At 46.1% G+C, this 15,739-nt stretch overlaps 1 protein-coding gene across 1 annotated transcript; it reads right to left on the minus strand.

Annotated features, from left to right (window-relative positions):
- Positions 1-2,810: 2,810 nt before the first annotated feature.
- On the minus strand, positions 2,811-15,279 carry PPDPF (pancreatic progenitor cell differentiation and proliferation factor). The gene is made up of 5 exons (XM_073309026.2): positions 15,104-15,279; positions 8,158-8,247; positions 4,847-4,924; positions 4,332-4,428; positions 2,811-3,196 (listed from the first exon to the last, which is right to left on the minus strand). Exons 2-5 carry the CDS (start codon positions 8,210-8,212, stop codon positions 3,082-3,084), a joined length of 345 nt encoding a protein of 114 aa, XP_073165127.1. The 5' UTR covers positions 8,213-8,247; positions 15,104-15,279; the 3' UTR covers positions 2,811-3,081.
- Between the last annotated feature and the right edge of the window lie 460 nt (positions 15,280-15,739).

The raw sequence follows: 15,739 nt of genomic DNA on the forward strand, positions 1-15,739 counted from the left end.
CACTTCCACTTAAACGTTTATTTCTAAATCTTTTTAATAAAGGCTTCATGTCCTTCCACAAAGAGCAGCATTCCTCTGTGAAGAATAAGCCTGAATAGTAAGATATGAGAATAAACCCTGTTGAATATGCCATCTCTTTCTAACCCCTCAGCCTTTCTGTAACTAAGCACTTGTGGGATTGTCTAGGATTAGCCACATTAAAGGGTCATTTTTTTCCTCGTTGAAAATGCAAAACCAGGAAGTCAGACCAGATTTAGTTAGAAAAGCATCAGCCCTTTATGTTTCAACTGGGTCTTGATAAGGAGTATGTAATTTTTAAGGAAAGATTTGTGTTCCAAAACAGAGAGAAAAAAATAAGCACTTGTTGGTAACTATTCTAGGCGTACTGTGGATTACACAATGGTTCTAGCGTAAAACAAGCCCGTTTGGACACCTTATCCCGTATATTAGCGAATCAGTAATCAGCTATTTTCATACACAAGCCATGTGAAGGTCCGACTGCTGGTTTCTCTTCTTTTCTCCACTTGCTTACAGTAGTTGAGGTTTTGGCTTTTACTCGCACACACTTTCCACTAAGACATTTGCCCAAACAGACTAAGGCAACCCTGCATCACGGAACTGTTCTGAAGTCATTTCCAGCAAGGAACTGAGCAAAGACACTTCCCCATACACTTTGACCGTCCCGATAGCATTAGTCATAGATTAGTTTAAGGTTTTGTTTATAACCTATATTTTGCTTTGACTGTAGACCAGTTAATCCTGCCTCAGCATGAGGAGTGCACTAGTCCTGCCTTCCTTGAGATTGATTACAGCGGTAACTTTGAGATTCTAAGAGACTGAGAAATGTTTATTTGGGGTAGGTAGCTGAGCAAGACATTTCCACAGCTTGTATTTTCCCCAAAAAAGTCATTGAGCTGTGACTTTTTGGCCCATCAACAAGTTGATTGCTTTCACTTATAATAGAACCATGTGAGCTGGTTTGGCTCAGAATTCTGGGAGAGGTTGCCAAATTAGTTTAAAATCTGCCAGTAAGCCTTTTTATAGCTCAGAATGTCTTCCTGTTCTAACTAGGGATAGAAATAACTGCTTGCAGAGAAAATTGGTGCCATTAGAATGTGAGTATTCAGTCCCAAAGGGGCCTGCACAAACCTGGTTTCCAAAGCTGTGCACCCAATTGGCATGCAAGCTTGACTGAATTGTAGAGGCAGACAAGTGATTGGCTATGTTGCACAGAAATAGTTTGACATTAGCTGTCTAACAAGAGCAGACAGAAGTATTTGAAAGTTAGGTCTTAAGCTTTTTTTATTTATTTAAAAAAAAAATCTGCATTTTTCTGTAAAATTTAAACCAACTGATTGTTTCCAACCAAGGAGTTGATAAGATTGGTCTGTGCTATATGACCTTAAGATCTGTGCTTGAGACAGTAGACTTGGCCCATGCATTGCATGGCCTAAATCGCTACAGTGCCCAGCCCCTCATTTGCTCTGAAAACACTGTACTAGACAGATAATTAGGGAATGCTGCCGTAGGATCAACTTCCATGCTCCTCAACTGGACCCCTTATGATAAAGGCAGACTAAGCAGGACAGCTGTTAGAAGTTATCTGAAGACAACAAAAACAAAATTCCTATTAATGTAGGTCAAGCGCTTTGGTTCTAGGGCATTTGTAACATACAATCTTTACATTCTAGGCAAGTGCTAACATCTCTTGCTGGAGCAGTGATATGCACAGCTGCTGATGGAACAAGCCTTTTGTTATTTGCCTGGAAGGTAGGCACTAAAAGAAAGGCCATTTTAAGAAAGCATGGGCTTATGGCTCCATGCACGTAGTATATGATAGATGCAGCCTGTCAAGCAACTAAGCAACCTTTCATTGCATTTCAGCCTGCATTTGGGTGTTGATACACACATCCATAACTGCAGAGGTCAGTCTTCATTTTAATTGTTGCAGAAGGGGTAGTTTCCTTTTTGAAGTGCTTGTTTACTGAGATCCTCCAGTACCTGCATTAAGAACTGGGTGCTTGAAAGCCAGAAGGGCTATTTGGCCTCCAGCCGAGACTCAAAAGGTAGCAGCAGAAAACCTAAGTGAATTTTACAACAGGGCTTTAACCTCTCTCTACTGGCAATGGGTCAGATGCTGAGAACAGGCTACTGATAGAACCAAATGATCAGGAAATTATTCTGTTCTTTGCCTCATCATGACTGAATAGGAAGAAAAAGCTTCATATTCCCTCAATACAATTAAGTGAGCTTGAGAAGTGACTGGAGTACATCATGCTACCCCCTGCTCAGATGGCAGGGCCTTCATCTTCACCTACCTATGCCTTGTGCAAAGCAAGTGATGTTCTATGCCAGGTACACCTGGAGGGATGGCTACCATCTGGAAAAAGGACAACCCAGTGACATGACTGGCCACTAAGGAAGGCTGCAGAGCTACCTGCCCGTTCTGATGAGAAACAGTGAAGGGGTTTCAAAGCCTTAATTGAGCATGTTCACAATTCCAGGGAAGAGACTGCACTTTCAGGGGGTTGCTTAAGGGCTGCAGTTTGTCAAGCACGCTGTCTATCTGTAAGTAGCCATAGTTATGAGAGAATTCCCCTCCTTATCACCAAGATTTAAGGGAAACTGAGCTAAGGTGAAATTCCATTTAGTATGAAGCCAGGAGATTTGTCCCCATGTTCAGGTCCCTGTCTGATGTGTGAAACACTCCCAGGCATGATGATAGCAGCAGCCCCTCTAGGCCAGAGCAGTAGCACCCAGCAAAGGGCAGAGCTCATACTGGAAAGAAAAAACATTAAAGCCACACAGCATTTAAAAGGCTGCTTAAGTTTATTAGTTTCATTGAACAAGTAAACAAAAAGCGTTACCAAGGCTGTATGGAAAGAATGCAGTCAAGTTAATGAAACAGTACTAAGGCAGTGTAGAGTTTGGTTTTTTTTTTGTTTTTTAAAAACCTACATCTAAATACTTAACGCAGCCTGTCTACTCTATGGGGAGGGGGAGTGGAAAATGGGCTCTGACTCCTAGCATTTGGATCAGAAGCAGCAACCAGGCAGGCAGCAGGAAGATGTGCCAGCCTGTTCACGCAGATGGCCCAGCGCTTTGTTTGCTGGGCTCACTGGCGTGGCGCTTCCTCATTACTTCCTGAGCCAGGCCACAAGTGATCACGCCGTTGGCCACCTGGAAAGTTCCTGAACTGGAAGACAAGAGAGACACAGGGTGAGGGAAAACGAGAGAAACAAACCATCTTTGACACAGCTGCCTCCGATACAAGGCTGGTGAATTGCAGCTCCCTGCTCTCATTAGAGCTCCTCGTACGTTCCTACTGCAGTGATTCCAGGACAGACTTCTAGTGAGATTCTTGGAGTCCAGAGAGATGGTTGAAGCACCCAAACTCAGCCATCACTGCTCCAGATTGGGCAGCACTTCCTGACTACAGTGAGCACCATCTGCAACAAAGAGCTGTGCTAGCTGACAACAGGGTCTTATTGGTAGCAACAGCTCCATTGTTTATTGGCTAAGGGAGCTGGAGCTATTCCCCTGCTCCCTTGACTTGCTAGATCCACAGGGCCACATGCAACCATGTGTGCGCACAAACTAGTTAATCCACATCTGCACCTGCTGTTTCTACTGCCGCTGCAAGGACACTTTCCTTGAGGGCCCTTTTATTGTACCAATTTTCAATGGCTACAAAGGAAAAATAAATCTTTTCCTCCTCTGCAACTTGTAGTAGAATTCAGCAGACAGAGAAGGACTTTATTCGGGACATGCAGTGTTATTGTAGCTGAGAAACTAGCTTGTCTCTCTCACCAACAGCCGTTGGTCCCTCACTCACCTTGTCATTGGGTTCATGATGGCTTTTACACACAAAGCCAGTTTAGTTCAAACAAGCCATTAGCTTCCCCTGCTCCACCCAGTTAAACAGATGTTCCACCTTCCACAACATCTGAAGAGACAGGCCCAGATCACCATGGAAGTTAGGCACCTGAGGAGGATATGGGCCTCAGAGTTTTTAGGTCTAGTATCTCCTCATAATAATGGGCGACAGTGCTACCGTTCCTCAGCTACAGGGATTCCTTTTGCTGCTGTTAGCTCTTTGCTGCAGGCTGGATCGTGAAGATTCAAAGCACTGCAGGAGAGACCAACTGGAAAGTATTCTAGATATGCAGTGCAGAATGCAACGAAGCAGAATTATAAGACGTTACAGTTTGCATTCCTCCACAACAGTCCTCCCTTGTCCTCGCCATTCCAATATTCCAAGCCACCCTTCAAGCTTCTTAGTTTATCTCCATTACCATATTCCGAGTGAGCTAAAACGAATGACCACTTACTTCTCTGGGGATTCCGACACAGTTGTCATGACAGGATGGGTTGGCTTTCCAAAGAAGAAGCTAGCCCACCAGTGACCGGGGTCAGACTTAGGAAGACCTGAAAAGCAAACATACTTATGAAATAGGACAGCTAGGTACAGGCAGCTTGATTAGGAGGAGGTACAGCAGAAATAGGTACTTCCCTGATTACCATGGTGGTCTTGCTACACATGCAAGCAAGAGGGCAAATTAAGCAGCTGGCACTCTGCAGTGGTGCCTCACGAAGGAGTAGAAGCCAGCTACTACAACTTCAGTTCTCTTCTATGCAGAGTCTCTATAGGGATTTTTCTGCCATTATAACCCATGGATAATGTACTTAGTTAGCACGGAGAACGTTTTTGAAGCTACACTGATGCTCTGAAGAGCTATGGAGAAGGTAGCTAGTTTTGTATTAAAACAGGGTGTTTTGAGCACAAGAGTTCCCCTCTGCAGGGGGCTGGGGCAGAGAGAGTCCAGGCTGTAGGAGAGGTGCTTACCCGGATGGTGAGGAATAACCTCCCCAGAGTATTCAGCACTTCCACAGGAGCTGCTGCTGGAAGTGGAACCCAGACGCCCTGCGAACGAGATTGCATCCCCATCAGACCAACATTCCCCTCTGCAAACATCAGATCTACTGCTGTAATGAACATCCCCGCTGCAGTTAGTACATGGTTTGCCATTAACGATAAAGTATCTGCCACATTACTGCTTCTTAGGCGCGGGTACCAGTTTCCATACCAGCTAATTTCCTGTTCTGAGGATCAGCTGGTATGTGCCAGTCTTTTAATGGCATCCACCCTAGACAGTAAAAGCATGTCTGAAGGACATGTTAATCTGCCATCACACATTTGGAGATATTTTTAAGTGCTCCTTTATGAGATTTCCTGGCATGGTGTTTTAAGAATAGATTCTCTCACACCCAAAGGACAAAGAATAACCTCAAACAGGTTTCTCAGCAAACTAGGTAATTACAAGCAGCAGCAGGTTAATGCCACAGGTTGGAACAAAGGTGGTGCTATGTGGACATAATCTTCCATAACAAATTTTCCAAATGGTTTGTAACTCTCACTCAGCAAGTGGAGACAAGTAACCGAGCTTAAACCATGCTCACTTTCTTGCAAGACTGCAGTAATCCTTGTGTAGGATTCTTGGTCATGGAGGGTGGGGGAAGGTTTTGGTTTGATGCACATTGGGAGTCTCCTCTTCTAGTGTGGGTGAGACAGAGGCCTGGTCTATGCCTAAAATTTAGGTCAACCCAGCTAAGTTTGCTCAGAGCTGTGAAAAATGTTGCCCCCTGAGCACCGTGGTTAGGTCAACCTAATCCCCAGTACAGACACAGCTAGGTCAATGGATGGATTCTTCCATCACCTGAGCTACTGCCCCGGAGAGGCATTACCTACATGGAAGGGTTTTTCCTGTCAACCAATGCGGGAAGCATCTACCCTATGGCACTACAGCTGCCATAGCATAGACATTTCTGCATGGGAGGAACTTGCCTGACGTAGGGTAAGTCACAGCAGTTGCCACTTGGCCAAAAGGAGCTTGCTGGAGAGCAACAACGATCTGAACATAGAGGGTGCTTTATGAGACAATTTCCCCTTCTCCATCCTGCATCTCTAACAGGAGTGTGGGGAGAAGACCACAAGGTACACTGGAATTGGAAAAGTTTCAGGAAAGGACAAGAAAAAATGATTAGGGGGAATGGAATGGCTTCCATCTGAGGAGAAATGATTAAGACTGGGATTTTTTAGCTTGGAAAAGATACAACTAAGGGGGGATACGATAGAGGTCTATACAATTGTGACTGGTGTCGAGAAAGTAAATAAGGAAGTGTTATCTACTCCCTCATAACACAAGAACTAGAGGCCACCAAATGAAGTTGATAGGCAGTAGGTTTAAACAAAAAAAGGAAGGTTTTTTTGCACAATGCAGAGTCAACCTGTGGAACTCCTTGCCGGAGGATGTTGTGAAGGCCAAGACTACACTAGGGTTCAAATGAGAACCAGATAAATTCATGGCTAATAGCCATTGATGGACCTATTCTCCAGGATCAGTGTTCCCTCTCATTTTTACCACCCATGTGCGGAATGAATTTTGTTATGTGCACCAATATGGAGGTGATGTGTCACACATCACCTTCATATTGGTGCACATAACAAAATGCATGTGGTGGGGGTGGGGCTCTTGTGAGAGGGGGCTCAGGGCTGGGGCAGAGGGGTTTGGAGTGCAGGAGGGTCCAGGGCTACTGTGGGGAGAGAGAGGACTCCCCCAGCGCTATCTCCCCACAGCAGCACCAGGGTGGGGGTGGGGAGAAGAGGCGCCTGTCCCTGCTGCAGGAGCTCTGGGGCTGGGGCTGCTGGATAGGTGCCCCTCCCCCAGCCCCAGCACAGCAGGCCTGCACCTTGGGCTGGCCCTGGCCACACCTGGGTCCAGGCTGCTCTAGCCATGCTTCCCTGGCCCTGATCTGGCTGTGGCTGGGGCCAGGCTGCAGGGTGAGTTGGGGCTGGGGGAAGGGGTGCCCCTCCCCCAGCAGGTCCCCGATTGGGTTCCCTAAGCGCCTAGGCTGCTGCATGGCCATGTGGCTTACAGGGAACTTAGGCCAGGATGGGCAGCGATGGTGTCCCTAGCCTCTGTTTGCCAGAAGCTGGGAATGGATCATTTGATGATTACCTGTTCATTCTGGAGCACCTGGCACTGGCCACGTTGGACGACAGGATACTGGGCTAGACGGACCTTTGGTCTGACCCAGCATGGCTGGTCTCATGTTCTTAATCCTCAGCTGGTGCTGTTTGGTAAAGCTTTATGGGCAGTGGAGCTATGGTAGCTCAGACCACCTGAGGATCTGGCCCTGTACTATAGGCTCATGTGGGCAGGCTGTACTTTTCTATTTACTTTGTCTTTCGCAGAAGTGCTTACTTTACACAGCGTTTAGCTAGTCACCCCCCACCCTACTGCTCCCAGGAGCTTTAAGGTAACTCTAGAGGCAGCCACTTTCAAGAAGAGGAAAATAGCCCCTAAACCACGCATTGAGAACTTATTGTTCCTTTGTTTGTATGGTAGGTCATATGGTTGAGTACAGAGGATGCTGGCACAGTTAAGGGAGTGTGGCTTGTTATCTCCCTGCTGAGTAAATAAGACTCACCCCCATTCTTGGCTCTTAGCCTCTTTTCAACAAAAATGCTGCAGTGTCAGGCATTTTTTTTGCATGAACAAAAAGGTGTCTTTGTTTAGCGCCTGGATGGTTCATGTTTATTTCAGGAATGCCATGACGTAGCCACTGGTGGCTACTTCTAAATTAATCCACACTTCGGGTCCTATAAGGAGTTCTGTTGGTGATTCTTTGAAAGGAACAATCGAGAGAAATGGTACATTTGCTATGTATTGAGAAAGGATGCAGAAGCCGATGGCTTTAGCATAGGCATACAGTAAGCAAGAATAGGAGATTTTATCTGAAGCACAGTTCAAGCTGGCATTTCAGGGAGTTCAGATGCTCAAATCCCATTGAAATTCAGTGAGGGATGAGCACCCAACTCCTTTAGGGTCCTCTTTAACTTGCATTTCCAAGGAGCCTATAAATACACTGTGGTTGGAAAGCAAACTTGACTGTTTTTGAGCAGTTCTACATGGGCATTACAAACTTCAACCAAGATAAGAGGAGAGTTCAGCGACTTATCTTCGCAAGACCCACTCCACAGAAAAAGGTTTGAACTAGATCGCTCTATTCCCCACCCACCAACATGAGTGTCTGCAGTCCGGTTTGTGAGCACTCCATTTTGCACCCATTAAAGGACAGCGTAGCAGTTCTTACTTCTGTAGTAGTCATGGGTTGCCACAAGTGAGCCGCTTGATGGGATTGCTGCCATGTTACTTGATCTTAGTTCTTGTACAGATATCAACCCTGCAAGACAAAGGAGTGAGCCTTCAGAATATGGGGAGTGTCCATGACCACATACCAGACATGCCAAACCCACACAAAAAAAAGTGCGGAAATTGGGCTTGTTTTTGGCTTAATTGGCTTGTGAGTTGCTTGTTGGCTAGTTTTTGGCTTAGCTTATTGCTTCATTTATTTATTTTTGATTGGCTCCCAGCCAGCAGGGGCAAGGCAGGAAGAGAGTCAGGGCTGCACAGCAGGCCCACCACTGTCCCAGACTGCACACTGGAGGGGAGGGCGAGGGGGGAGATCTAGTCACAGTGTTGGGGTTCATAAGGAGTGGCTTGGTTTGGCTTTGTTTTGAAATGGGATTAGCTTGATTTTTGGCTTATGGTGAAAGTCAGGGTGCTTATTTACCATGTGAAAGCTGGCAACTGCGCATACCTGCAGAGAGCAAACAAATGTGACAAGACTCAAAGTACCTTCTATTACCATCCTCAAGAAGCCTAAACCATGGGATAACCCAACATGCAAACACGAAAAAATAAACCCGCATGCTACATGAGACATCATTCAGGCTGGTTTCAGAGTAACAGCCGTGTTAGTCTGTATTTGCAAAAGGAAAAGGAGTACTTGTGGCACCTTAAAGACCAACCAATTTATTTGAACATAAGCTTTCGTGAGCTACAGCTCAAATAAATTGGTTAGTCTAAGATCATTCAGGCTGTTCCTTGATTACTGCAATAGATTCAGGATCTCAACTGTCACTTAAATTCCTAATGTACATGCAGGATTTGAGTAAGTTTATCTTGCAACATTTCTGACAGTGTGCTAGTTAGAATTCACTGTTGATGTTCTGCTTTCTTGGGTCTTCAGATTGTATTAAGGGTAATTGTTTTCCTCTGTATGCAGTACATACCTATAGCCCATATCACCATGGACTAATACTTTTAGCTACTAAAGTATAGTCTTAAACAGAAGCTCTTCAATGAGTCACAGGAGGAACCATCATGAGCACAACTTTTCCATTCAAAATGAGACCATCCTTGCTAGTACATATTACCATGACTGTGAACACAGGGGCTGGAACTAGGGGTGATCACACACACAAAGTCCTGGCCCCTTGCCCTGAAGAGCTAATGAAGTATGTGTGAATGACACAAGAGGGAGGTTGAGGAACACAACAATGGTGTCATGATCTGTTTTGTTTTCATCCCTATGCTTTGTATATTAGTAGCAGAAATGCTTGTGCACTCATTCAACTAGACACTATGTGACTCATAGCAAATCACAGTCAGACATCACTGCTCTAACAGTGGACATCTGCAGATCAGCTCATTGTTTAACTTCTAACATGTGAAGAAATTACCCTACACAAGATGTCCTTTAACAGAAGGACAAAGCTCATGGATAAATTACTTGTTGATAGTTCTCTCCCCTACAAATTAGTGGATAGGACTTTCCAATAATCATGTTTTTGAAAAATGCTACAATACATTTAATGTTTGGACAAGCTGTGAAAGCAAGCTACAGTCGCATCTCCAGAGCAGTCACCACCCAGACAAATTTCATACAGAACAGATGGCAGTATGGTGTATGTCCGTCTCCTCAGCCAAGTAGATGTGTTTACAAACACTTACAGAAATAAACGCAGGAAAAATGGCTCACTTGAAATCACTCCCATCCTTCCAAATCAGTACACCCCACACAATGGTACAGAGATAAAGCATTGGGACCGGACTCATGGGATCTTGGTTCAGTTTCTAGCTCTACCACAGACTTCTGGGTAACCTCAGGTGAGTCACTGTGCCTCAATTTCTCATCTGTAAAACGGGGACAGTATTTCCTTTATCCCATTTATTTACATTGCAAGCTCTCTGAGGCAGGGACACGTGCAGCATCCAGCATAGTGGGGCTTCCACTCCCTGTTGTAACCTGGAGGGGCTACTTTATTAAAAAAATTAATTTTATGGTGCTCAGTTTCCACTGCTCTTCCTCATCCGACACACGCAGCCAGGATATCATAAGCAGAAATAATGAAGGAAACAAACATGCCCATTTACTTCAATCACTCAGAGTTCTCTGCACCATCTCCAAAGGGACAGTTTACTCCTTCCTGTAAACAGAACAGTCAGCTAATTATAAGCAGCCCCTCTTAATATAGGCTACTATTCACCATTAGCCGTGAAAAACAGGGTGTGAAAGTATTAATGTAGCTGGACTACAGGCATATACTCTGGACACAATGTCCGCACTGCCGACATCAGACTTCTGCTGACCTGAGAGTAAAGTACAGCTGGCTGGGGAAAAGAAGTTTTTTGATCAAAGCTCCAGCCAGCTCTAGAGAGTGGTAGAAAGTTAGAGCCGAAGGCAGACCATGGCCCTCAAAGAGCATTGGGTAGTTATCAAAACATCCTGTACGTGCTGATGAGTGCTACTTAGAAAAGACAAAGCTGCCATCCAAAGTTAGCTAGGGTGTGGCAGCCTTTCCTTCCAGATGTGCACTTTGGAAGGGACACATCTGGCTTACCAGGCTACTGCAACAGTGTCACTTGTAAGCCACAGCCCACTGGCTTAATGGAGCGTTTCTACACAGTCACATTACACCTCTTCCTCACACACTAATGTAGCATCTGTCTGTTTCCAGGCAAAAGTCAAGGAGTTTTTCAATCTGGCTACCTAAGGAACTACCGCTTCCTATTTGCGGCGTCATGGCTGCTAAGATGCAGTCCCCAGACATGGAGACCTGGAGGCAAAATGTTCCCAGATGGTCCCCCACTGTGGAAGCCCTCACTGTTCAGGCAAGCCAGAGGTAGAGTTCGTTAGTCTTCCAGGCAGAGTACAAGACACTCCTTCCTTTGGCCAACACACTGTCTGTTCACTTTTCGGTTTAACAAATTACTGGGAAAGCACAGTGCGAATAGGTTTCAGAGTGTTAGCCCTGTTAGTCTTTATCAGCAAAAACAAAAACATCAAGGATCTACAAACTATCCTGAAGGACAATCCCTCACTCACTGATCTGGGGAGACAGGCCAGTCCTAGTTTACAGACAGCCCCCCAACCTGAAGCAAATACTCACCAGCAACCACACACCACACAACAAAAACACTAACCCAGGAACCTATCCCTTACAACAAACCCCGTTGCCAGCTCTGTCTGCATATCTATTCAAGGGACATCAGCTACACCATCAGGGACTCGTTCACTTGCACATCAACCAATGTGATATATGCCATCCTGTGCCAGCAATGCCCCTCTGCCATGTACATTGGCCAAACCAGACAGTCTTTATGCAAAAGAATAAATGGACACATATCAGATGTCAAGAATTAGAACATTCAAAAACAAGTTGGTGAACACCTCAACCTCCCTGGACAATCAGACTTAAAAGTGGCAATGCTTCAACAAAAAAAAAATCTTCAGAACAGACTCCAATGAGAAACTGCAAATTAAATTCCAGTTCTGCAAACTAGACACCATCAGATTAGGCCTGAATAAAGACTGGGAGTGGATGAGTCACTACAAGAACTAATTTTCCCCTACTGTTACTCACACCTTCTTATGAACCGTTTGAAATGAGCCACCCTGATTACCACTAAAGTGATTTTTCGTCCTGTTGATAATAGCCCACTTTAATTGAATTGTCTTGGACACCCCCCCCCAACTTGGTAAGGCAACTCCCATCTTCTCATGTACTGTTACATATATCTTCCCACTCTATTTTCCACTCCATGCATCTGATGAAGTGGGTTTTAGCCCACGAAAGCTTATGCCCAAATAAATTTGTTAGTCTCTAAGGTGCCACTAGTACTCCTCATTTGTTTTTTTACAGTGTGAATAGTTATCTAATGTTGAAGTGAGCATGTAGAATACAGAAGAGGAGCAGACATGAGGGACAGGTTATGAACTAGTAAGCTGGTCTGGCCTAGTAACAGCTCTGAGGAATTTAGTACTCTTCATGGCAATAGAGCTACAGAAGCAGGGAGCCTTGGGAGAGACCTCATGTCCTAACAAACAGGACCACTGACAAGGACCAACTATTCCCAACCAATCAGAGTCTCTATAATCCACCACCTTTCAATGGAGGGAAGAATGAATTGAGGGGCAGGGCTTAATTTTGACCTTCAGCTACTAAAGCAAGAGATTACTGAAATGGTAGCTGTGTATTATATAAAACTGGTCATGCTCCATCTTGCTACTAAATACATATCTTTGTATTTCCACGTCCCTCACCTTACCATAGTATCTAAACACCTCATGGCCTTCAGTGTGTTTGTCCTCACATCATCTCTGTGAAAAAGGAAGTGTTATCCCCTATATACAGATGGGGAACGGAAGCACAGATTAAGTGACTTACCCAGGGTCACCTAGGAGACCTGTGGCAGAACAGGTAATTTAGCCTGGGATTTGGAAGACCCATGTTCGTGCTCTCTCTCAGCATCTTAGGATGCTGAAAGGGGATGAGAAGAGAGCTCATTTGTGTAGCAAACAACTCACCTGATCACTACAGGTGTATGGGCAAATGGCTTTTCACATTCTTCACCATTTACTCACCACATGTGAAAAGGCAGATTTATGCCAATCTCAATTTTGAAAAAAGCAAAACCAGATGTACGAACATGACCAGTATGAAAGAACCAACCGGAACCTCAACTGCCAATGAAGGGTGCTGCCTCAAATTGGAGGTTAAAGTTTATTTTATTTCCTATTCTGCTTTTAATAGACTCCATTAAAAACAAATCACATCCTAATTTCAGCCAGATGCAGGTCACTTCATGTCCCACATTTTAAGCAGCACCCATAATATGATGAAGGTGCAGGGTCTTCAGGTCAGAGTTTATTGAGAGAGAAAAACACTATTTTGGTTTGTCCTTGTCTGCTAAATTCTTAGTGTAAAGCCACACTCAAGCCTCTGATGGGCAGAGTAACATACTGACAGATTTATTTCTCATATAGGCATTTCTGTGGCAGGAGCACATGTGCTTAGAACTTGTCCTTAATCTCTAGTGTTTGAAAAGGTAGTTTCTGCTTTTAGTCACTCCACTCAAAACAGTGCTTCCCAAACTGTGGGCGCTACATCAGCTTGATATTTTCTATCAGTTTATTTCACAATAATTTAAGAAGATGGTACGTGAACCAATAAAGAATCTCTATTGCAAGCTTATAAAAACACACTTAATAAAGTTATCAGCATTCAGGCATGTTGCTGCATGAAAGCAATTCTGCGGACAGATGGGATTGATTTTCTCTGGTGTAGCCAGTGCACCAGGCTATGGACAGTAAGTGCCTCATCAGAATTCACTTTCATTCTGTGATCAAGAATGACTGAAATTCCTCTGGTTTGATGGAAAGGGTAATAGCTGCATAATAACTGGCATAAGCGCCTCTACTACACATGTGGGGTGTCTAACATTTTTAGAAAGCTGTGTGGGTTGTGGGGGGAAGGGAGTCAGAGACTAGGATTATGTAAACTGAAGGGAAATCATTAAAACATGTTGCTTGATTTACAGGGCGGGAGGAAGTGGCCATGTCTTTTGTCTCTCCTCTCCCTTTTAGAGAATTCTTTACTTGCCTGCAGCTGAGGGTGGGGAACTCCGCGAGAACACACAAGCTGAAAAAACCAGACTGAACTGGCTCGCAGCAACCCACAGAGAGCCCCATCCCATCCCCCTAGCCTCGCTTCTAGTCCTGTACTTTGCTACAGGCATGATCTTGATTCCACCAGCTTGCTCAGCACGTCTCAAGTCTTGTTGGGGGGGAGGGGAGGGAGCGGTAGAGGGGAAAAGCATGTCAAGGATTTGGGGGGTGGAGGGGTGTCCGGATGTTCAGTCTCATATCCTAGGATCAGGACCGACTCTAGGCACCAGCAAAGCAAGCATGTGCTTGGGGCCACACAATCCAGGATAACAAAGCCATGCACCGAGCAGGGGAGCAATGCCCCCTCTCAGCTCTACGGTCTGCCAGGGGGAGCTGCGGTAACACCACCAGAGCAAAGCGGTGTCCGGAGGCTGCACAGCAACTGGTTTGGGTTGAAAGATTCCCTAGTCGTGTGCGAGGGAAACCAGAAGACAAAGACAGATCAGCAGACCCTGCACTTGGGGGGTGGGGTGTTTAAGCGTCCTCTCCGGAAAGGAAACAGTTGCCAACATCCTGAACGAACTCAGGGCAATTCTCCCTAGGGTGCCCGCAGTTCTGACCGACTGGTGCCAGCCCAGGTGAGCCATGGAACGTCGGGACACGGGCCCCGGAACACGGGCCCCGGAACACGGGCCCCGACCCAGATACTAGTAACAAGTAAACTCCATCCTTGTCACTTACAATGCAACAGACAAAGCCACCGGAAGCCCACTTCGCTCCTGTTTCGGGGAGTCTCGGGGAAACCCTCCCCCCCCCCCTTTAGCGTAAAATCTTCACCCACAGCCCCTTGCCCCGCACCTAGACGGTCTGTAAGGGGGTGAGCTGGAAAGGCCCTGTCAATCCTGGGACAGTTTCACCGAGGGAGATGGCGTCTTTCGTTACAACGCAGAGCAAAAGGGACCGGGGCGGGCAGAAATCCCTCCAAATGAGGGGAGCGCACTTAGCAGAGTCTTTAGAAAGGGAGATCGGGGGCCAGCAAGCAAGGCTTGGCAGGGTGTCTGGAAGCGGAGAAAACACAGCAATCAGCCCTTCCCCACATCAACACAATACTCGGTTTAACAAAGCGGCAGTCGCACAGATCGCTTGATCTACAGTCACCCGCCACCCCTCTTGGAGGCGTCCCTAGTTCACCCCACCGACCACTTGCTCAAAGTTTTCCCTTCGCGCAGCTACTCTCGGAAGCCCCAGCCCTACTGGTGTGGGGTTTTTTTGGGGGGGGGGGGGGGAAGAGATGCTGTTGTTTTACCTTGTTTCTTTTCAGCGCTACTCCCAGCAGCGCCCTCACGGCTTGCGATCACAGGTGGCGAGGCTCAGGGGAGTAAACGCTAGGCTACAGAACCCATTTGCAAAGGAGATACTGGGAGTGCACTCCACGTCCACAAAACACGGCCAGGGTCTCAGGGATTTCAGAGGCAGCGTGGCCGCAGCAAGGGTTTATATAGCCCGGAGCCCGGGGCTCGTCACCGCTTGTGTACGCGCTGGGAACGCCCCCAATGGGAGGGGAGAAGGGAGGGAGGGAGGGAGCCAGGAGGTTTCCACCCCCTAACTTGGGGGTAAGGGCCCTCTGGGTTTAGAGGCTGCTGGGACGTCTTGTCGGCCCCACGGTCTATTGCACAAACTCTCGGTGTTGTTCGGTGCCTTGTGCACATTGCAAATCCCGCGTTCACACTGCTGGAGCAAGCAGGAAAAGGGAGTGAAATGATTCGGAGGGGGTCACCTTGCGGATCAAAACCTGCCTCCTGTTGGAAAAATAACAGGCAACATTTTGGAGACAGCCATGCCCCTACCCCGGGAGTCAATTATAATAATGATTAAATTAATAGGGGGAAATCACCCTGGATGCAACTCTGCTTAAGTGAAGGGTGTTACACCCAGGGATGAA

The sequence above is a fragment of the Lepidochelys kempii genome, chromosome 13, assembly GCF_965140285.1.
Source record: "Lepidochelys kempii isolate rLepKem1 chromosome 13, rLepKem1.hap1, whole genome shotgun sequence".
NCBI lineage: Eukaryota > Metazoa > Chordata > Testudines > Cheloniidae > Lepidochelys > Lepidochelys kempii.